The following is a 25,509-nucleotide window of genomic DNA, read 5'->3' on the forward strand; positions in this document are numbered from 1 at the left end:
ATTTGATTGCTGTGTTGGAAGTAGGCTGATGTTTGGAAGATCAAATGACTGATCTGAAAGGTCCGATCAAAGTGAAATTATTGCTGATATATTCTGGTGTTATTGCATCTGTATTGATGGTTCACATTCATTTTTATAGTGGTCTTCTTTTTGAACTAATTAGGAGGCTTTTTTTTCACTGTGGCAGCCTTTCTATGTCTTCTGAGTTTTTAATTTGTACCGGCTTTGAAGTTTGTGACTTCCTCAAAAATATCTCGGCATCTTTGATCCACGAAAATTGGTAATTTTTTTGTTTTTGCTTTTCTTGCTTATTACAACAGATTCTGGTTGAATGGTGTTAAATATTTGGATAGGAAGATAAGTATATTGTCTTGTAATGCATTCAAGTCCTTGGCAGCTGGTTTTTTCTGTCTGCTGGCTTTTATGAGATTGTCTCTTGTGGACTTGCTTGTAAGATGAACCATGACTGGTGCAGGTCATGGAAAGCCTTGCTTTTTGCTCTTCCTAGGAATCTGATTTATGGTCTGAATGTTGTTAAGCTGGAGGGGGATATCAATTGCATGGCCTGAGGTTTTCTATAGGTGCAGTTTCAGGAAGACCATTTATGACAAGATCTTTATGTTGTTGCTGATTTAAACTTTCACATTGTAGTTTTATCAGAGAATGAGCTTCTTGATGGAGTTCAGATGTCTCTTTCATCAAATTGTGTTGCCTGTCATTTAGTGCGTTAATGCTGATTTTAATGTCTTTTACCATTTGCAACACTTCTATCACTGCTAAATTATTATGTTTGACCAATATTCACGAGATTTTTTTGTTATTTGTTCATTCTGTTTGTTAAAGAGTGCTTGCACAAGATCTACTAAGCTGGCTTTTATAGTCTCTAGACCATTTTCTATTAGTATATTTATAGAGTTGAAATTATAGGACTCACCTGCGTTTTTTATCTGTTCAGTTCATCATCTGATTTTTCCTCCAGTATAATCGGCTGCATCGTAGATGGCTGCCTTAGGTGTGTTTCTTTGTTTTTCCTGCAGAGTAGGCATTTCCATTCCATGCGTGTTGCATTGGATTTACTTTGCCAGGTTGTTTCTGAAAAGCCAGCACATTTTAAGTGTAGAATCCTACTACATTTCGTACAGTTTATATTATATTAGTGTGTGTTAAATATACAGTTTAATATATACAGTTTATATTTTTTAGTGTGTATCTTATGCATAGAATGCTTATTTATGAAAATAAGTTGGGTGCTAATATTAGCAGTATTGTCGGACAAATATTAGCTAATATTTGTCGGATGATAAATCCTCCAGGCAATCGATACATTTCATGACTCACCTTTCTTCCCTTGAGCAACTGTGGCGTGATCGTAAACATGGTGACGTCCTTTGTTCTTCGCTCGTTGTAGACCGCGGTCCTCTCTGTTCACTTTTCAACACTTCAAAATTTGGTTTCTTCTTAGCCGGTTTTGGTGAATTTTATATCACTCTCTTTGGCATGACAAGTAGAGTTACTTGGGAACTTCAAACTAAAACCAGGAGTTGGATCCACTTTAAAACTATAAAAAACAGGAGCAGCGATATCACCGTGTGCCCATTTGTATGCCTACACACCGCCCTCTGTCAATAATAATAATAATAATAATTGACTTTGTATGGCCAAGTTTTGAATGTCATTTATTGAATAGCGTGGATGATAATATTGCTCCTCTGGAACTCTGTGCTGTATCTGCATTCCCGGGTTGTGATGTGTGCGTATTTTTTCACATTTTTTCATTTTGTCATATGCATTCTGTTATGAGATAATTCCTAAACCAGGTATGCAGTGTCCCTCTTATTTTGACTGAGTGCAGTTTGGTGAGGCAGTATTTTATAGTCGAGTATGGTAAATGCTTGTTAAGTCAGTAAGTATGAGGACAAATTTGTTTTTATCAAGAGCATTATTTAGTTCATTTCTAATGCCTTCTAATAGCATGGCTTTTGTGAGATGATGTTATATTTCTGTAAGTAGTTTTGAAGGCTTGTGTGTATTAGTTTTTCAAGAACTTGAGAGATGACATGCAAATTAGCTATAGTATGTTGTTCTGAAAGTCATTTCTTTTTTCCTTGTTTGTAAATAGATGTAACTATCGTGGTTTTTATTTGTGTAGCACCAGTGCTGAATATCATATTCCCAAGTTTAAAAGTACCGGATTTAGTTGTTCAAAATGTGTTAAGAGATCTGTGAATGTGATTTTGTCAATTCTGGGCTCGTCTTTTGCTTTAGTTATGAGAGAGCTTCTTTCGGTTCCGATTTGGATACAGGAGGAAAGTACATAGTTTGCTGTTGACTTTGGGCTAATAGTTTTGTATTGGGCCTAATGAGAAACATATCTTTTCTGAGTTGTGTGATGTTGTTTGTGAAGCTATAGTTAAATGATTCAGAAAGTTCCTTCTGGTTCTCTTGACCGAAGTTTCACAATAATAATAATACAGAAAGATTATTATGTATTAATAATTTCTGTGTGTCAATATCCTCTTGACATGCAGAAGAGAGGAAAAAGAACAAGGATATTTCTAGAAATTGTGTAGTGAGAAGGAAGTAGATTTTTTACATTGAGAGCAGTCAATGGGTGAGTCAAATGCATTGCCAGAGTGTATTGTAAATGCTAAGAATGTGAACGTTTAAAATTTTATAACACACTTGTTATATGAAAACTTTCTCTTGGAATGAGACCCCCAAAAGGAATTTGGAGGTCTGTTAATAATAATAATAATTCCATGAAAGTCTATTAATAATAATAGTGTTGCACATGCCCTTGACCACAACTGGTGATCTGGTCATTTGGATTTCAACAGAATGAGAAAACCTCAGAAGGGTACAAAAGCAGATGACAAAGATTATAATGTCTTTTAAATATTGTTTATTAGAATAAATTAAGGAAATATATACAGAGTTTGATAGATAGGAGGAGGAAGAGCAGTATAAAGGAATGAAGACATGCATCTCTGGAAGTTATGTAGGAAAGTGAGAAGTGGATTTTTGTATTGAGTGATGGCTGCATGGAAAGGGATTGCGTATGCAGATAGTGCATGATTATAAAATATGACAGATTATAAGATATTTTGTAGCACATAGGACAAACTTTCTGCTATGATTCTTATCAAAGTTTCTGGAACAAAAAACTATGTGGAAACTGGAATACAGATAAGTAATTTACTTACTAAAATTAATTATTATTATTATTATTATTTAGGCCTCCAAGGAGTAAAAAGACTCATCGCAGGAGGTCCTTCCTAGAAAACACAAGTCTATCAAGACTCATCATGGGTGGTTCCTCCTAGGAAACACAAAGTCTGTCATACCACTCCTTAAACTCATTGACTGTTCTTGCTCTCACCACTCTATCAGGCAATGCATTCCATGGTTCAACCACCCTCTATGCAAAGAAACCACTCCTCACCCTCTTGCTTACAGTTTCCTTTTGTAACTTCCATGGATGGCCCCTTGTCATCACTCCTTCCTGCTGTTCAACCAAGTGAAAGAACTCCTCAGTGTCAACCCTGTAACCACCTCTCAACAGTTTAAAAGTCTCAATCATATCACCTCTCCTTCTTCTATCCACCAAACTCTGCAGTCCACATTCCCTCAGCTGATCCTCATAACTAACATTGTACAGTCCTGAAACTGTCTTTGTTATCCGCCTCTGTAACCTTTCCACAGTTAATTTATCCCCTTCAAATCCTGGGGACCAAATCTGAGAACAATAGTCTAAGTGTGGTCTGATCAGAGACTTATACAACGGAATGATAACCCTTTTATCTCTGCAGGTCAGTGTCTTTCTCATAATTGCAGCAATCCTCTGTGTTACTTTCACCACCTTTGCAAAATGTCCCCTAAATTTCAGGTTTTTATCAGTCATCAACCCCAGATCTCTTGTCTCCCTACTTCCTCCAATATAACTCCTCCCATAGAGTGTGCAGCATCCCATCGATGTTTCCCAAACCTCGAGACCTTACATTTTGCTGCATTAAACTGACAACCCCCATTCATTTTCCCATCTATCTAGCTTATTTAAATCCTCTTGCAGGGCTACCACATCTGCACTATTAATAATAACCCTTCCCAACTTCACATCATCTGCAAACAACTGAATATCCTCCTCTGACAATGACAATGTCATTGATATAAATGTTGAACGATATAGGTCCCAGTACTGAGCCCTGTGGGACCCCACTTGTAAACCTCTGCCTCCTTGAAACTGCCCATCCAGACACAACTCTCTGATACCTATTGGACAGCCAATCCTGAATCCAGTTGACCAACCTGATATCCAAACCCATGTGCTGCAACTTAAATATCAGCTTATCTGTGGCACCCTGTCAAATGCCTTCGCTAAATCCAAGAAAATGGCAGTATATGCCTTTTCTTCATCTACTGCTCTTGTAACTTTATTATAAAAGGCTAGCATATTACTAAAATAAGAGTGCCCCCTCACAAATCCATGTTGACTCTCATAGATAACATTATCCTCACCTGCCCAATATTGTATATGGTCTCTAACTAATTTCTCCAAGATCTTAACAACTACTGATGACACAGAAACTGGCCTATAATTAGATACTTCCAGTCTGCTACTGCCCTTATGCAATGGCACTATCTTACCTTCCTTCCATTCCCTGGGCACCTTTCCCATAACCAGACTTTCATTGAAAAGCCAGGTATAAGGAGCTGTTAGTTCCTTAGCACATTCTCTCAAAACTCGTGGTGAAATACCATCCAGTCCCACAGTTTTACTGACATCTAGAGTACTCAGTATTTGGAACACGTTCTCCTCCTGCACCTATAAACCTTGAACCTTCCCTATCCCTCTAGTATTAAAATTTACTCCTCCAGGATGAAATACACCAATAAAGTGTTCATTGAACAATTCCACAATTGCTCTGCATCAGTCACTCTATTCCCATTTTTATCCCACAATGTCATTCTTCCACAATCATTTCTCCTCCTACTGGCCACATAGCCAAAAAATTCCCTAGGATTTTCTTTGGATCGTAGGGCCAATCTCTTCTCATATTCCAGTTTTGCCTTCCTTACCATACTATCATTCTCCTGGCCTGTGTCTTATATTCTTCATGCATCTGCTCTTCACCTGTCTCCTTATCTCTTTTTAAACTTTTTTTTCTCTGATTTAAACTGGGATTTGTGAAGAAGATGGGCTTTCTTCCTCTTCCATAGCCTCTTTTTCACATGCAACTCCTGTTTAATATTGTTGGTCACCCACTTTACACCAAATTGTGTCCTCTTCTTCACTTATGGAATACAGCTTACTATTGCTGCTAACAAATATTCCTTCACAATTCCCCAAGCACTAATGATATCCTGGCCTTCCAATTCCTCCCCCCATGAAACTTTCCCAAGTTGATGTCTAAGACAATTATAATCACCTGCCTTATAATTCCACATATGTTCCCATCTCTTTGATACTCCTGCATGTCTATTCATCTTCCAAGTCAAAACCACATGGTCATTCTCTCCAACTGGGGGAAGAGATATCATCTCAGTTACAATCAACTCTTCTGATGCAATGACCAAATCCAAAATTCTTGATCCTCTTGTTCCCTCTATTACATATTGCCTAAGATATTTGTCCCTCAAGAATTCTAGAAATTCCATTCCCATATTGCTATATGCATCTTCCTGTCCCCAATTTATACTGCTGTAGTTAAAATCTCCCATAACTATCATTCTTCTTGCACTTGCCAAGCTCAACTGTCTAAACATCATCCATTTACAAATTGAAATTTTACCAGCTCAAGCTAGCATTATCAGAGGCATTTTAGCAGTACACGGTCAGTGATGACAGGTAATGAAATAACCTCCAGAATAAGGAGACAGTCATGTCCATGGAAGTCAACAGTGGCACTCTACATGGTAATTTCTGTTATTAATGTCGATGAGAAGATAGGGTAGTGCACCAAAATCTATTACACACTATTGCAGTTAACCAGGTTCTTGTGCTGCTTCCAGGAGCAGTTTCTCTGATTTAAACTGGGATTTGTGAAGAAGATGGGCTTTCTTCCTCTAAGGCATATTGCGCTATTCCACTTTTTGGTTCCTCATACTGAGTTCCTCACTGGCAGGGGATCCTAGGAAGGAGAGAATCCTGAAAATCTTTAATTTGTCTCAGGCAGGTGGAAACTTTGTTCAGTGGTTTGTATAATTCTGTGCTAATTTAGGATGGAGCCCAGTTTATCCTTTTGTACCTTAGATGTAGGGTAAAGATATGGTGTATGTATAGGCTGGTTGGGGTGTGTGTGGGGGGGGGATAATAACAATTCCAATAATTTCACTTGCCATTAGAGGAGATATTCCCTATGGTGGTCCCACAGATAGGCCATATGCCTATGGACTATCTGTGGGACAAGTGAATGAACAAGCTTTATTATCATCATTATCCTAAGGTCCCAAGATCAGAAGGCCTAGATGAGTCAAAGACTCATCTAGGCCTTCTCCACAACACAAACATTCGGCTTTGAAATAATGTTGGATCTAATATCCACTTTGCCTATGTAACATATATGTATGTTTCATATATACTGCAATAATATATATGAAAAAGCAAACAAAAATATTTGCTTGTTCATATGTATTATGGTAAATTTGTATTACATTTCTAAATAATATAATAACAGGTGTTATTTGTAATATTTTACAGATTTGACTGTGGCATGGGTGAAGGAACATTGCAAAGTGACCAACCTGTTGTCCTCCATTCATGGAATACATTGACAATCTATAGAGACAGGTGGGATGCATGGATGCAGTTAAATAATGGAAAACAAGTTCAAGGGCGCTCAAAGGTAAAATTAGTGTTTTTTGTTTGTTTAAACTAAATAAAGCATCAGCACAATGCTGCCCAAGTGATCATAACACAGACATTTGGAAATCAAAATTAGTCAATTTTTTCATTTAAAATTCAGATATATAATCTTATTGGTTTAAGCCAATAAGAATACAATTTGGTTGGCTAAATCTCAAATTGGCAGCCCATCCTCATTCGTTCAGTATCCAGGTAGATACCCAACAGGGTGCACCACGAGAAGGTGAGGATTGGACATTAGGTCAGAAGCCCTGTTCGGTTCTCCACATTCCTTTAAAGGCTATGTGGAGGTCTCCTCTCAGTTATACAGCTTTGACCCTTAAGCACCCCGTCATTCTATTGTTTATTTAATTAATTTATGATGTTTTTCCATCAGCACTTTCATGTTTTTAATTTCTCTGACTGTCAGCAATACTTCTACAGAATTATTATTAAACTTGATAAATTCCTTGTATTGGTTAAATATTTTTTGTAATGTGTTCAGTCTGGTTTTCAAATAGTTCTTGAACAAATGGACTCACCTGCATTTGTGTTATTGACTCCTTGTCCTGCATTTCCCCTGCTATTGTTGGCTGCACTGCTTTTTCTCCCCTACAGTACAGGCACTTCCTGTCATGCTTTGCATTGCCACGTAGCTTCCAATAATATAGAACAAAGAAAGTGCATGTTTCTTAGGCAGATCCTGCATGTTATATGATTTTCTTCCCCTGTTAAGTCTTCCTGGCATTTATAGCACTTCAGCAGCAGGTGGAATGGGTTGCCAGAAGTGGTTATGAGTGCTTTGTTGATGAATGAGTTCAAGGAGAAGTATGGTAGGCATTATATGAATAATGATTAGTACAGATGCACATTGAGTTTTTGACTCCATTTAGGTGCCTGAGAAAATAATTCCCAACTTTACCTCTTCCTATCCCAAAATAACTATTACTAATAACTCATAATCATAGCTTCAACCCATAAGACAGTTAAAGACATTAAATTATTATTATTGCATCTGACCTCCATGGAATCACAGACTCAACATGGGAAGTACACACAAAGTTCATCCAACTATTCATTAAACTATTTATTGTGTCTACATTCACAACACCCTCAGGAAATGCATTCCACTCACCAACTACTCTCCATGCAAAGAATCTTCTACTCACTCTTCTGCTCACACCCTTGTTATACAGTTTTCCAGGAATGGCCTCTTGTTCTACCCCTCCTCTGCCATACAATGAAAAATTTCTTCCATGTTAACCTTATAACAACCTCTGACTAACTTATATGTCTCGATCATATTCCCCCTTCCTCCTCCTGTTCACGAGGTTTATTTACATTCTTTCAATCTGTCTTCATGCTCCACATTCCACTGATCACCTTAGTGAATCTTCTCTTTTCTAACATTTCCTCATCATCATCATGAAAACCCAGTGACCAAATCTGTGCACAATAATCCTTATGAGGCATTATACAATGGAATCATAACCTCTTTATTTCTGTAGGTCAAGGTCTTCTGCATCATTGCCATTATCTGATGTGATGACTTCAGAACTTGTGTAATGTGGCCCCTGAATTTCAAGTCCTTGTCCACTTTAGTGTATAATTTGCATCTCATCGTTGCTTACCAAATTTTAAAATCTTATACTTTGCAACATTGAACTGATAGTTCCATACTGTTGCCTGCTCATACATATGAGGATAGACTGAGAGGATGTGGACTGCAGAGTTTGGTAGATAGAAGAAGGAGAGGTGATATGATCAAGACTTTTAAACTCTTGAGAAGTAGTTAGGTTGACACTGATGAGTTCTTTTGCTTGGTGGAACAGGAGGAAGGAGCGAGGACAAGAGGCCATCCCTGGAAGTTGCGAAAGGAAGCTGTGAGCAAGAGGGTGAGGAGTGGTTTCTTTGCATGGAGGGTGGTTGAACTGCGGAATGCATAGCCTGATAGAGTGGTGAGAGCATAAATGGTCAATGAGTTCAAGGAGTGGTATGATAGACTTTGTGTTTTCTAGGAGGGGCTTCCCATGATGAGTCTTTTGTCTCTATGGAGGTCTGGATCATCATAATAATAATAATAAAATTAACTGGGTATCAAAGTATAGTGAATTTTGAATTAAATTACTTTTATTAAAAAAAAAAAAAAACAATCAGGAATGAACCCGTTTAGAAAACTCTCTTTGACTGAATTTTTCAGAATTTCAGTCAAGGGTATTTTCTCAGAAAAAGTTTCTGAAGAAGAAGAAGAAAGAGAAGCTAAGAAACTTCTAAAACTTCTCATAAACCTCTTCTGCAAAACTTTGCCTTGAAAAAAAATTTCTCATAAAAAAACTGTACCATGAGTACTTAATTGTGTTACCCCCAATGGAGGTTCCACAATAGCATAACCAGTTAGCACATGGTACTTGAAAGATGATTTTTGAGTTATGCTAAGATTATGAGAAGTACACACTTGATGTACTTCTCATAATTTAGCCTCACTTGATGAAAGTATCTTTTTAGTGTCTCCATAGTATTAGTTGGAAGAACAGCAGGTTATTCACTCTTTGATTGGAAAAGACCAGAGTTTGATTCTCATCATGTTGTGAGAAATCCTTATATATGGACTGCATTTGAGGCAGCTGACCTCATACAAAGTGGTAGAGTTTTTCATCCTGTAAACAGACAAATCACCACAGCACGCGCGCGCGTGCACATATTAGCAGATAAAATGCTATGTGGTAAGTTGGTAGATGTAATGAAGATAGTGGCTGATGTAGTATTGTGTAGCATAGAGTAGTCTCCATGATGAGTCTTTGGAATCTATGGAGATGTCCCATCCCCATTCATGTTGCTGTTTCCTATCTAGGAGGTTGACTACCATAATGCGACTAATGATGTGACTACAGGCATAATGACATGTGGTGAGGACCCTATCTCTTCCACATATTGTCATAAGTATTCATGGCTGTAAATTTGTGTGTGCTCATGGGGCGAGATTTCCTGTTCTCAGGGACAAAAAAACCAGAGTTTCCAGGCGAAAAAACCCTTTACCTCCATATGAGACTGGCTTTAGTTGAAAAAGATCAGATAAAGGTTCCTCACATCATGGACAGGAATCGAACCCAGGTCTTTCAGAGCAAAGGGCTTTGTCTATACCAATTGAGCTACAGAGGCTCCATGGAGATGTCAGATATTAAAAATAATAATAATAATAATAATAGTTTATTAAATGGTCAAAAAATGTTATTTAAGGTTGGAGCCCACCAGAGGTGGGGTTATAGTTGGATGTTTTATGAGGTAGAAGTGAAAAAAAAAGATGTTTTCATTATAATGTTTTCAGGTTTTTGCTTTCAATTTAAGGGGAGTCTGATCTAGATAGTACATATAGTCTGTAGATAGTTAGCACTTGTTGAATTTGTACTTTAATGTAATATTTTGGTATAGTATGTTAGTATTCTTTGTGCAGTGTTTGAATAATTATGGCAGCCACAATTGTGTTTGCCGATACATTACCACCAAGTCCTCCACCATTTAAGTACTACATTTTACACAACATATGACGGGATTTTGTGGTATGCAGTACTTGCAACATGTTTGCATCCCAGCAGTTATAAATGTGGCAAGTGAGAGACTGAGGAATGCATGCCTGCTTAAAATATAGAAAATGGGAAGAACTCAGTGATATAGAAATCAGCATAATGGATTTTAGCAGTGTTACATCAGAAATGAATGCTGAAAGAGAGATGAGCAGCATGTGAATGAGAATAGGAGTGAGAGAGATACACACAGTTATAGGGATGATAGAAGGGAAGAGAATGGGAGAACCAGTGGAAGAGAGGGAATGGGAGGAAATCAAGACCATTCTGGAATAGGGATGGAGAAATGACAGGAAAGCAGGTAAGTGGAAAAACAAGGAGAAAAAGTGTCAGAGGAAGGAGAGTGAGGAAATCTATGGATGCAGGTGAGCAAGGAAGGAACAGAGTGGTAAGAGGTGTCATATATGAAAATTCAATGATCCATGGAATGCAAGATAGAATGTTAGAGGATTGTATGCCTGTAGAAATAACAGCCACTGTGACTATGACAATTAAGCAAGATGAAAGAGTGGATGAGATAAATTCTGATGGTGGTTACAAATGATTTGAGAAGCAGTGCAAATTAGGTGGTGTGAAATCTGATGTTCATGCTCGAGTTGTATGGAAGAAGACAGTGAGTGTGTTACCCAGGTATAATAATGCAGAGCTCAGGAGAAGAGTTCAATGAAGAATGATATGATAGCCAGAATGTGTCGAAACAGAAGCTTGGATTATGTGGATGCCTAGGGTGCATTTGAGGACAGAAAAGAACTATATGCAAAAGATAATTTGCATTTGAATGAGGACTGGTGTAGGCATATGGAGAGAATGTTGTTCTCTGAACAAGTGAGAGTGTTAGTGCAGGGAAACTAGAATTATCAGGGTGGATGGTGGCATAAGTGGCCTCTTGTGGAAATAGTCAATTGGGAGAAACACAAGTGTAATATAGAATCCAGTGGAATTTGGAGGGAATAACAAAGTTATAGAAACACTATCAATGTGTTGATGTTTCTTTATACAAATGCCAGGAGTATCCAGAATAAAGGAGATTAATTGGTGGCACCAGTGGCGTTGCATGCCCGTTTCAGTTGCATGTGCTGTCATGTGGCTTATGCAACCCACACTACAAAATTTATGTCAATTTGACTGTATGAATGCATTTTTATTGATGCATGAATGATTTAAGAGTACATAGCACATCAGTGCTCATCTTAATTGGTCCAATGCAATTAACTGTATGATAATTTTTGAGACCAAGAAATTTTTGAAAGACCAAGAAAGAAAGACCATAAGGAGCAATCACCTTGATTGTTATGGAAGTGGCACTCCCATGGTCCCCTAGCTGGATCTATCCTCTACTTTGAGGAAGATCCACTCACTTTAATCTTTCCTATAAGGCCTTATCAGCCAATGCTTCTTATTTTATGACCCTTATTATATTAGAGTACTCGAGGGCCATGGGGTCTTTTCATTTCTGGCCTTATATATGTGTGTCCCCTCTATAAATCTCTACCATAATTCTACTCTATCCTACTATAATCTACTCTTTCCCCTTTAGTATACCCTATTCCGCCTATGGGTTTAAATTTGGAAGAAGGCTAGTTCAGAAGCCTTAAGTTAGCAGCCCTGCCATTGGACTATCCGTCGTCAGGCTAGTCACCTGACATGAAGAACATTATTCTACTTTTAAGCTGACAGAAAAAGGTAATCAGAATGAATCTATGGAAAACGACCCTGGAATGGAAAAGGTAAAACGAAAATGGAAACGATAAAATATAATACATATAGCAAACTGGAACGTAAGAGGAATAGCATATAAAGAAATAGAATTAGACCAAATATTAATTGAAAGACATTTTCAAATAGCAGTAATCACTGAAACAAAAAAGAAATTAAAAGAAACCATGAGAACCGAAAATTTTAATGTAATATATAGTGGAGTTGACAGAGACCAAAGAGCACAAGCAGGTTATGATTTGGATTCATAACTCCCTTTCAAAACAGTTAAAACATTATAAATTATGGAATGAAATAATAATAAAGCCAGAATAAAAATAGATAGAGGTTATTTAACAATAATCGGTTTATATGCCCCAGAGGAAGGAAGAGAACAGGATAATATTGAATTTTATAATCAGTTACAAAATATATATAATAAAATACATAAAAATGATTATATAATATTAGCAGGAGACTTAAATGCAAGAACCGGAAACACGAAATTTAATAATAATATAGGAATATATGGAGAACATACTCTAAACAGGAATGGTAAAAAATTGATCGACTTTGTAGTTTATAATAACCTAAAAATAATGAATTCTTTGTAAACATAAAGACATACATAAATATGCTTAGGCAGCAAGAGGATGGAAATCAATATTAGATTATTTTATCTTAAATGAAAAGACATCAAAGTTCTCTTTAGATGTTAGCGTTCACAGAGGATATGAAATAAGTAGTGACCACTTCTTTGTAAAAATAAAATTAAGATTATCACCTAAATGGCAACAAATAACAAGAACAGAAAGAAAATTTAAAACATCATCATCATTTCTATCGTCTAAGGCACTTTGTACCGTATCAATCCACCTATATCTTGGTCTTCCTCTGGGTCGTTTTCCTGCCAACCTGGCAGAGAACACATGTTTTTGCTAATCTTTCTTCGCCTATTCTGTTTAAGTGACAACATCCAGGAATGTATTAGCTCTGATAAAGCATTCCTGGATGTTGACAATGTCAAGTTCTTTCCTAATATCCTCGTTTTTAATAAGATATTGCCATTGATGCCATTTGTTCATGCCTATAATCTTTCTCAGGTCTCTCATATCTGCGGTCTCTAGTCTTTGGTCAAGTGTTTTACTTCTGACCCACCTCTCAGATCCATAAGTTAAAACTGGTTTGAACAAACACTGTCTTGTATACAGCTAATTTAGTGTTCCGACTAATTTCTCTCTTATTTCATATGAATTTATTCAATTGACCAAGCTTTGCTGATTCTGTTGTCTATATCTATATTTAATTTACCATCTTCACTAAAAATCGTGCCTAAGTAGCTGAAATGTTTTACTTGTTCCACAGGTTCTCCATTCACAACACAGTTGACATTTTCAATTTTCAAATGTCTTTTTCTGACCTTCATACCATATCTATTACAACAGTTATTCAGTTTAGTCAGAGAATCTTGCAGACTTGTAGCGGATTTATTTAGAAGTATAACATCATCTGCATAAAGCAAAGTGCTGAGATTATCATCTCCAATTTTGATATCATGTTTAATACTACTTTCCTTCATAATGTGATCCATATAGATAATGTACATCCTTGTCTCACACCAGATTTATCATTAAACCATCTTCCTGTACTTCAATTCTAACTGCTGACTTACAACTCAAATAAAGACTAAGTATTGCTTGATATAATGCCCCATTGACACCATATAACTGTAACGTATTGAATAGCTTCTCTCTTGGCACCTTGTCATATGCCTTTTCCAGATCGACAAAACTTAAATACAGATCTCTTTGTTATATTCCCATGCTTTCTCGACTATTTGTCGTAAAGTGAAGATCTGATCTTGACAGCCTCTATTTGGCCTGAATCCAGCTTGTTCTTCACCAAGCTTTTCTTCCACAATTCTTCTCAACTGTTTCTCAAGTATACTGGCATAGATCTTGCCAGGAACACTCAGTAGGGAAATACCTCTGTAATTCTCACATTCACTTTTATTTCCGTTTTTATATATGGGTACTATGAGAGCTCTACTCCAATCATTGGGAATTCATCCCTCTGTCCAGGCTTTCTGAACTATGCAGTGCAGCAACTGTAAGACTTTTATGCCACCATACTTCAGCATTTCTGGTCAAATATCATCTACTCCTGCTGCCTTTCCACATTTCAAGCCTTTGATGGCTTTTTCTACTTCAAGTATGGATATGTATTCCTGACTGCATGTCTGGTCAGTGTTTTTTACCACTGTGCTGTCATCACTGCTTGTTTCATTTAGCAGTTTTTAAAAGTAATTACTCCATTCTTCAAGGATATCTTTTTCTCCCATTTTCATGTCACCTTTATCATCTCTAACTCCTTTTACAGCACTCTTTCCTCCATTCCTAAGTTTCTTCAACAACCTGCAGAATATTTTGCCACCTTCTTGATATTTATTTTCTATATTCTTGCCAAAGTCTTCCCATGACTTTTGTTAGCTAGTTTTACACACTGTTTAGCTTTCTTACATTTGTCTCTGTATTCTCTAAGAGCAAAAGCTGACTTATTTGTCAGGAACTTTTGACATGCTTTCTTCTTTTCCTTCACTGCCTCTTTAACTTCCTGTGTCCACCATGGAGTTCTGATATTTTTATCCTTGCAGACAACTTCACCACATGCCTCTCTAGCTGAATCAATCAGGGCTTTCTTCAAGGCTTGCCGCTGAATCTCCATGGTTTGATTCCTGTTCTCAAACTCTTTCATTTTTTCTTCAATAATCTTTGTGTATTTTAGTCTACAGTTCACATCTGAGAGCTGCTCAACTTTTATTTGCTTTAAAACTTTCTTACATATCATTCTTTTCAATATGAAATTCAATTTTATCCTACTCAAGACTAAATAGTGATCACTTGCAATTTCAAATCCTCTGTACACTCTGGTGTCCTGCACCACGGAGAAAACATCACTATCAACAATAACATAGTTAATGAGACTTTTCTTATTCTTTGCCTCTTCTCTCCATGTGAATTTGTGCACATTTTTATGTTGGAATATGGTGTTAGTAATAACCAGTCCATGTCCTGAGCAGAAATCCAACAGATATTTGCCATTATTATTAACTTTGCTCTTTTCTCCAAAAGACATACAAAATATTTTTCCCAAAATATTTTTGTATGTCTCACAATCATTTCCTACTCAGATATTTAGATCCCCAACAAGGACCAACTTTTCCTTTTTCATTGTGTCAGATGCTTTCTCTAAATCCTCATAAAATTCCTCCACTTCTGCCTTAGTAGAACCTTCTGTGGGACCATAGGCACAAATAAGTCTCATTGTCCAGTTCCCCATTCTCATATTTGCCCACATTACTCTACTTGAGACTGACTGCCATTCAAGAAGATTAGCCTTGTATTTTGTGTTGAATACTATGGCTACTCCTTCTTTTCCTTGATTGTCATTGCCTGAATATAACATTTTGTATTCATTGCTCAGAAAGATCTCACCAGTTTTTGTCTTTTTTGTTTCAGTTACCCCTATAATGTCGATCTTGTACTTATCTAATTCCTCAGCTAGCTCCATTTCTTTGCCATTCAGGCTTCTTATGTTGATAGTACTGATCTTTAACTCTGGTGATGTTGAGTTGGTGTGTGTTTTCAGATTTGTTCCAGTAGCTGACTTTTCGCTGTTCACCCTGGTTCCCTGGCAAAAACAATGGTAACCTTATTTAACCGGACGACGCTCCAGCCGGCACGAAATTTTGTCATGTTGTGTCATCATTTTTTATTTTGATTTAACCAATAAGAATACAATTTTGTCAGCTAAATCCCAAATTGGCAGCCCATCCTCGTTCGTTCAGTATCCAAGTAGATACCCAACAGGGTGCACCAGAAGAAGGTGAGATTTGGACATTAGGTCAGAAGCCCTGGTCGGTTCTCCACATTCCTTTAAAGGCTATGTGGAGGTCTCCTCTCAGTCATACAGCTTTGACCCTTAAGCACTCCAAAAAATGTTTAAAACATTTGTTTATAAAACTAGATTATTAAATGACACAAATATACAATGGCTGTATGAACCAAGAATTAACCAATATTTAGATGAAATAAAACAAAATGAAGAAATAGAATGGCTTAATATAAAAATGATACTAAATACAGCAGCAAAGAACAAAAAATTCAAGGAAAAGAAAAAACTGAAGATATGGTATGATACAATCAAAGAAATAATCAAAAATAAAAAAGAAGCCTATTATAAATGGTTAAGCAGTAAAAGATTAGAAGATGAAATAGAATATAAAAGAATAAGAGCCATTGCTAAAAGAGAATCATGGAACAAATTTGTTTCTAATTTAGAACATGATTTATATATAATAAGAGCCAATGTACCTAAGATTTTGAAACATTTAAGTACAGATACTGAAGTAAACATAAAATTAAACACCAAATTGAAATTAGAAGAATTTCTATACAGAATTATGGAGAGAGAAATATTTAAAAAAACTGGCAAAAATTTAATTAAAATGAAAAGGAAATAACTAAAGAAGAATTTGAAATCAGCCTGAAAGAAACAAGAAATGGAAAATCACTTGGAGAAGATAAACTAGATTCAGAACTATATAAATATGCAGGAACAAGGTTCAAAAAAAGGCTCCTATTATTTTTAAATTTTAAATAAAATCTATTCAACTGTAAACCCCAATAGAATGGAAAAAAGCAATTGTGATTCCTATCTTTAAAAAAGGTAGTAGAGATGATGCTAAAAACTATAAAGGAATAAGTTTTGGTCACTGGGTTTTCAGAAGGATGAAGAGATGTTGAAAAGGGTCCAAAGGCGACTAAGGTAGTTTCTGACCTCTGGAATGTTGAGTATTAGGAAAGATTGAGAAGATGTAAATTGCAGAGTCTGGTGGAAAGGAGGAAGAGGGAAGATATGATAGAGACCTACAAGTTGGTAAGGGGTTGTTATAAGATCAATGGTGGACAAGTTCTACAGAGAATAGTGGGAGATCAGCGAAGAACCAGATTTCATCCCTGGAAACTGTATAAAGAGGGTGTGAGTAGGGGAGTGAGAGGCAGGTTTTTTTTCGTGCAGAGTTGTGAATGATTGGAATGCCTTGCCTAAGAGTGTGGTGTCTGCAAGGAGTTTGAGTGTGTTTAAGACATGGCATGATGAGATGTGTGTGTGATAAAAGGATCTCCCAGATCAGTCTTTGACTCCATGAGGTCTTGGGGTAATAATAATAATAAGTATACTAAATTCCTGTTGCAAAATATATAGCAGAATTTTAAATAACAAACTAATAAAATATTCTGAAAACTTTATTTTAGAAGTACAGAATGGATTTTGAAAAGGACGAACATGTATAGACCCAGCCTTTTGCCTAAAATTAATCACAGAGAAAAGAAGAGAATACAATTTAGAAACACATATTACATTTATTGACTTTGAAAAAGCATTTGACATAGTTAAAAGAAGCATTTTATTTAACATATTAAAAGAAAGACAAATACCAAATAATATCCTAAAAGCTATCATAAGTAAATATGAAAATAATCAAATACAAATAAGATTAAATCATGAGCTATCATATACGAGAGAGATAAACCAAGGAGTCCGACAGGGATGTCCCCTCTTAGCAACTCTTTTTAATATTTACCTGAATGAAATAATAATAAAATGGAATAAAATTTTCCATCAAGGTATTAAACTTGCTCCTATTATGGAACTTAAACACTCTCCTTTTTGCCAATGACCAAATAATAATTACAAATTCTGAAGATAACTTACAGAAAGCTATTTTAAATCTAAATAGGATAGCCAAAGATTATGGTATGATAATATCAACAGAAAAATCAAAAACTATGGCCTTTAAAGGACAAGATCCAGTAAGAACTAAAATGGTAACAGATAACAAGATTTTAGAACAGATGAATTCATTTAATTACATAGGTTGTATGATTAAATATGAAAATGAAAAAGATATAAACCTAAAAATTGCAAAATATTTAAAAATAACAGGTGTAATTAACTCTATATTTAAACCAAACCTAGTTCAAAAACAAACCAGACTAAAATTATACAATACATTAGACCCTACCAGTCCTAATGTATGGAAGTGAAATCTGGACAATAAAACAAAAAGACAAATATTAATAACAGCTGAAATGAAAGTTTATGAGAAAAACTGCAAAGTATACTCTATTTGATCACAAAAGAAATTAAGAAATTATGAAAGAATTAAACTAGGAATCAGTAATAGAAAAAATTAAAAAATATAAACATAAATGGATGGAACATGTTCAAAGAACGAAAACAGAAAGATTACCAAAACAAGCCTTAAGCCATTAGGAAAAAGAAAACCAGGACATCCTCTTAAAAGATTCAACGATGACTTCTAAGGCCGGAACATGCCACTCTAGGCCTAAATCCTTGATAGGTATGATGATGATGATGGTAATTTTTGAATACTTCAGTTTATCAACCAAATAAACAATGTGTTTGCTTTAAGATATATCAGAAAACAATAATAAAGGAGAACACTCTATTTGGTTGGTATATAGCAGGATTTTTTCCCCCGAAACTCTGGTTTTTCATCCCGCCTACAGACAAATCGGACCTTCAGGACACACGCAATTTACAGACATAGAATACCAGTTGTGGTGGTGGTGGAGGTGGGTTGTAGATGGCATTGATGGAGACGATTCGTAGTAGAGGTTCAGTGTAGTGGTTGAGACAGTTGTAGCTGTCCTCCCGTGATGAGTCTTCGGACTCCTTGGAAGTGTCAGGAATAATAACATTTAATATTACTCAAAGGTGTAAATAAGCGAACCATCATTTATAAGCAGGGGCTCCACCTTGGAAACAAAAATCCAGAGCACAAAGTACGTTGCAGTAATAATAATAATAATTATTATTGCGAAGGCGATATTGCACAGAGATTGCCTTGTTTTCTGAAACGAAAATGACAAGAGCGGCAAGCTGCTATTTTTTGAACGAAAGAATGAAATGCATTATAAGTCTCATTATTATAATTTATTATAATGAATTTAAACATTTTGAAATTTAAAAATTTGATAGTTTTAAATAAGGCCCGACTACACCCCCTGTTTACAAGCTATCTGAGAACAGGAAATGTAAAGGAAAGAATAAGTGGGAGTGGAAATACTTGCAATCAAATTATTAATAATTAACATTTGTGATATGTGTAGAGATCCCATTTTTTGAAAACAAAAAAACCAGGACACAATAAATTTTGTAGAATTAAAGGTTAAGAGAAATAAATTTTATTCGTTAACTTATGTATTTTAAAATAAAACAGTTAAATATTTATTTGAATTTGAATTTGATTTATTAATGTAGATAACATAAATGTTTATACATACGTCAAATAAATAGAATTCTAATAACAACACTTAAACACAAATGACAATACTTAAACATTTAACACTTAAATCAAACATTAATAAGTATATGAAATATAAAGACATAGAATAAAAATATAAAATGTTAATATGTCAATAAAACGGGAAATATAATGTAAATACAATAAAATGTAAACAACACGAGCCTTATGCGTGATGATGACAATTAAAAATAAAAAAAAAACTTACGAGGAGAGGGAAAGAGATTTATAAACCAGAGCAACTCATTGTAAAGGTGGTAAAGCTCTGATCACTATTCTTAGTATTTTCCATAATGTAAAGCACATCTCACTAAGAGATGTATACTGCAATACATTATGGGTGGGGTCACTACCCAGACCGGTTTCAACCTCTTTTGAGGTCTCCTCAGTGAGTAGCTAGACCCTAAACACCAAGGTTTTAGTAATACAGAGCTTTATCATTAGGAGTAAATAACCAAGTTTATAAAATTACTTGGTAACCCTAATATACATTATTCCCAAGGTAAAAAAACTTATTTACCTCTATATCTCCTCCAGAGATTATTCAAAATAAAAACACCTTTTAGCAACCTGCATAGGTAAAGTTGATAAGGCTCTGTATTACTAAAACCTTGGTATTTAGGGTCTAGCTACTCACTGAGGAGACCTCAAAAAAAAAAAAAAAAAAAAAAGGGTTGAAACCAGTCTGGGTAGTGACCCCACCCATAATGTATTGTAGTATACATCTCTTAGCAAGATGTGCTTTACATTATGGAAAATACTAAGATGAGTGATCAGAGCTTTACCTGCCTTTACAATGAGTTGCCCTAGTGTTGCACCACCTTTAGACTTGAACTGCGTTTCAGGCGCAAACTTAACTGTTTGCTTACTTGGGATTAGGAGTAAATAACCAAGTTTATAAAATTACTTGGTAACCCTAATATACATTATTCCTGAGGTAAAAAATTTATTTACATCTGTATCTCCTCCAGAGATTATTCAAAATAAAAACACCTTTTAGCAACCTGTATTACTAAAACCTTGGTATTTAGGGTCTAGCTACTCACTGAGGAGACCTCAAAAAAGGTTGAAACCGGTCTGGGTAGTGACCCCACCCATAATGTATTGCAGTATATACATCTCTTAGTGAGATGAGCATTACATTATGGAAAATACTAAGAATAGTGATCAGAACTTTACCCACCTTTACAATGAGTTGCCCTGGTGTTGCACCACCTTTAGACTTGAACTATGTTTCAGGCACAAACTTAACTGTTTGCTTACTTGGGATTAGGAGTAAATAACCAAGTTTATAAAATTACTTGGTAACCCTAATATATATATATATATATATATATATATATATAGGGTCTAGCTACTCACTCTTGAAATCAGTTTGAATTGCATTTCAGATATTCAATATCATCCAGACACTTAACAAATGCTAATTTTAGAAATAAAATTCTACTATAAGAGGTGCAACTAACATGCCATATAACATCTTTAACCATATAGTGCTAATGATATCATTTTGAACTGTGGAAGAAGTGCCTTGAAATCACTATTATTATTATGGGAGTCCAAAGCCTCATCGAGGGAGAGTATGCTAATAACATCGAATGATTGAACCCCTTCCAACTACTAACCGCGCTCAAACTTGCTTACTTTTTTCATGAGCCATGTAGCAGAGGTTCTACCAATTAGCCAACCTTTTCTGGCAAAGGTTGGTCGATTAAACCAAGAATGTAATTTCTTGGCATCTTTAATTTGCACTATTGTATTGGACGTATCACATTTTAAATGTTGAATTTTTTGGGAAAAAAAATTCCTCATAGTATAAGATGCAAGAATTATGTGTCCAGTATTCAATGTAAATATTAATTTTTTTTAAAAAATTTTAATAGAAGTATTATCTGTTTATTGGATAAAAAAAACAATTATTCTTAAAAAGCATCAAATCATTAAAAAATCTAACATATAATAATATATACATATATATAATAATATAAAAAAAATAATTTTTATAAATTTCATTAATCTTATTTTCAAATCTTTATTTATCTTCACTCTCAAAATTTTCTGAACTTGATTCTTCAACAGAAACAGAGTAATCGCTGTCTTGAAATGATAAGTCATCAGAGGTACCATCAAGAGAATTACTAATGCCACACTTTTGAAAAGATTTTATAATATCTGGTTTCACTTCATTCCATGAACTTTTTATCCATGTGCACACTGGCAAAATTGTCGCTTTCTTTCTCCTACCTGTACATGTTTCCTCAAAATTTGAAGATTGCATCCAATCAACCCATTTTGTATAAATCCTTTAAATGGTTTGTTTATTGATACATCTAATGGTTGAAGCGCAGAGGAGAGACCTCCTGTGATTACAGCAATTTTTTTGTTCATTTTGCAAAGTTCTTTCTTAACAGCTTCAATTTTATGGTATCTGAACTGATCCCATACTAACAAAGCAGGTTTCTGATGTAAACTGCTAGGACATCCAGGAGAAACTTCTTTAATCGATAACTTCATCCCTTCCTGACCCATCCATACTTTTGGATGAATATGAATATAAACTCCTCTAGGAAGTTTTTCTTTTAAAAATTAAAAAAGGTGGCAATTTTGTTCCATCCACACAGCATGACAAAATAACAGTATATAGTTTGTTTTTTCGTTAACAGAAGTTTTAACAATAATATTTTTTTTACCTCTGAAGTCAGCAGTCTTATTTGTGGGCACATCAAAAGTCAGAGGCATTTCAATCATTTTAGCCATCTTTGAAGGTTCAAAATTGTCTTGTTTTCTAGCATTTATGATGACTCTGTGAAACTCAATTATTTATTTTCAAATTCATTTGGCATTTTTTGTGATATTTTCATTTTTGCACACATGCATAAATCATTTCTCTTCATAAAGCTAAAGCACCATGATTATGACCCTGTAAAATCGATGATATTTCTTTCTGTTGCTAATAATTTTGCTCGTTGAATAATCATTTTTGTAGACATACGCCAACCCTATCTTCTTTGATCCATTATCCAAGTCTTTAATTCATTTTCAATTTCTGTGCCATTTTTCTGATTTTCTGCAGAGATTTTTTTTTTTATTTATTTTTTTATTTTTTTTTTTTTTTTTAGGATTTGCTTCTATTAATTGCTGCTCTTGTTTCCTCCAAGTTCGTACTGTTTTTTTTTTCTGCAGGCAGAGGCCCAAAGTGCCACTCTGCTGTCCTATTGCCATTATTTTTTGCACACTTAATCACACTGTGCTTAGAAATCATATAGCTATGTCTGTGCATCGTAGAATTCATGGGTTTTAAAAAAAATGAAATATAATAATGTATTGATTACTACGCCGGAACAGGCCATGCTAGGCCTAAATCCTTGATACGCATGATAATGATAATGACTAGTGACCATTAGCGATAATGCATTGTAACCACACATACAAGTACATACAAAAAAAAAAAAAAACCATGTCAGTCTATAAGACGCATTCGGCTTATGGGACGCACCCTAATTTTCAAGGTTATAAGGCAAAAAATATGGTAACTTCAATTTTTCTTTGATGAAAGTTTTTTTCACTTGGCTATGCTGCCAATTATATATTTTGGTTTAATCCTTTATCCAAGTGTAAGCAAACAAAGTTTGCGACTGAAGTATTTTCGGGACTGGGGCAACTCGTGGTAAAGATGATATAAGTTATTATTATTATTTGACTCATCGAGGGAGGGCACCTGCTCTACAGCTCTGTCTCCACCATCACTTTGTTATGGGAGATACTAAGGCAAGTGATGAAAACTTATACCACCTTTGCCATGAGTTGCCCCAGTCCTGAAAATACTTCAGGTGCAAACTTTGTTTGCTTACACTTGGATAAAGGATTAAACCAAATATATAATTGATAGCATAGCCAAGTGAAAAAACTTCCATTGACTTATCTCTAATCCAGATAATTTTAATAATAAGGTGTGACACCTTTTGGCAACTGGTATAGGTAAATATGACTTCTCTATTACTTCCAGCTTATTATCACTACCTCTGGGTCTGGCTCCCACTGATGAGACCTCAATAAAGGTCGAAACCAGTCTGGATAGTGGCCCTTCCCTTAATGCATAGCATTATATATGTCTGCAAGGAGATGTGCTTTGCATTATGGGAGATATTAAGGCAAGTGATGAGAACTTATACCACCTTTACAACGAGTTACCCCAGTTCTGGAAATACTTCAGGCACAAACTTTGTTTGCATACACTTGGATAAAGGATTAAACCAAATATATAATTGGTCAATTTTTCTTTGTTTGTCAACAAAGTTTCCATTCTTTGTTTTCCAAACATCTTAAGATTTAAAATAACTGAACACGTGTTTGGAAGCGCTCATGATTTTGCACTGCTGCTGTTAAATGATTAAGGTCGGAATATCCATTCTTATTCTAAACACCTTTCTCTCTGAAGAATAATAAACACGGCCAACAAAAAAGTCTTGATTGCACTTCACATCCAGTTAACCATTCTACTGAATTGTATTGTGAAATAGAGACATGTCTCATATACTCAGTTTTTGCATCTTTGTGCTTGCTCAGTAAATTTGGAAGAGGAAAATGAGGCTTACCTCCCTCGACTGCAGTCATACAATCTGCAAAAGTTCTGGCAGAAAACAGGTGTTCATCAGATTGTGAACATTGTTTCCCATTGTAAATATGGACAAAAAAAGTTATAAATTTATGGAAAATTATATATTAACAACTTGTGTATATTATATAAACTTGCCTACTATGTCAGTTCACACTTCATGCATGCAAAACAGATGAAACTTGGAAAACAAAAACAACAACTCATGACAAATGACAACATTCATTTGGATTGGTTGACACAATAACCAATCAACAGATACTGATTTATATGTGCTATTGTCTCAGCGCTAACCCTGCCTCGCCTTCTGGATGGTTTAAAACCACTGGAATGCTAAGAATTTGACCTGCTGTGCCATCTGTACATCTGATCAAAGGACTCAAAGGTGTATGTATTTTGAATACACATCCGGGCTATTAACGCGAATTTGATGCAATGTTTACACATCTAAAAGTGTCCTCTTCATGCATTAGTATATCATAATCATCACCATCAAATTCCTGATATGTACCCTGAAGGGGATGTACAGGATATGATAGTATTACATGAAAAACTTACATCATTACTAACTGCCTATCTACAATTTTCCTTTAACCACCTTACCGGCCGTTATGGATCAAATACGCATCCTCATACACTTCGTATCCATCATATATTTCAATGTAATATCAAAGTAATTAAAATTTTAATATGCACTTCACATCCATGATAACTTGGATGTATATATGCGTCCTGGCCAGTAGCGTGGTTAAATCAATGTGCTACCTGCCATGACTCCAACATTATCAGATCTTATATTTCTGTCTTCTAAGGCACTTTTTACTGTATCAATCCACCTACATCCTGGTCTTCCTCTAGGTCTTTTTCCCACCATCCTGGCAAAGAACACTTGTTTTGCCAATCTTTCTGCTCCCATTCTGTTTAAGTGATCATACCACCTGAGATTAGCTCTGCTAACAAAGTCAAGTTTGTTCCTAATATCCTTGTTTCTTAATATGATATTGCCACTGATGCCATCTGTTCATGCCCCTAATCTTTCTCAGGACTCTCATATCTGTGGTCTCTAGTCTTTGGTCAAGTGTTTTATTTCTAACCTAGCTCTCAGATCCATAATTTAAAATTGGTTTGAACACTATTTTCTTTTGTATACACCTAATTTAGTGTTTTGAGTAATTTCTCTCTTATTCCATATAAATTTATTTAGTTGACTTCCTACCATGCCAGTGTTGTTGATGTATTTCCATATTTAATTTACTATCTTTACTAATAATTTACTACTAATAAATAAACTTAATACTAATAAATAAATAAATTACTACTAATTTGTGGATTTTTCTCTTAAGAAAGGGTATATACGGAACTACAAGTTAGGTAATTATAACAAGCT

At 35.3% G+C, this 25,509-nt stretch overlaps 1 protein-coding gene across 1 annotated transcript in view; it reads left to right on the top strand.

Annotated features, from left to right (window-relative positions):
• LOC150095419 (pikachurin-like) overlaps positions 1-25,509 on the top strand; it is a 497,499-nt gene that overhangs the window by 280,569 nt on the left and 191,421 nt on the right. The window contains exon 5 of the mRNA XM_090409767.1: positions 6,698-6,842. Coding sequence (XP_090265893.1) covers positions 6,698-6,842 — 145 coding nt within the window. The remainder of the gene's footprint in view (positions 1-6,697; positions 6,843-25,509) is intronic.

This window comes from Typopeltis vanoorti, chromosome 20 (genome assembly GCF_054136105.1).
Source record: "Typopeltis vanoorti isolate ZY-2024b chromosome 20, IOZ_Tvanoo_1.0, whole genome shotgun sequence".
NCBI classification, from domain to species: Eukaryota; Metazoa; Arthropoda; class Arachnida; order Uropygi; family Thelyphonidae; genus Typopeltis; species Typopeltis vanoorti.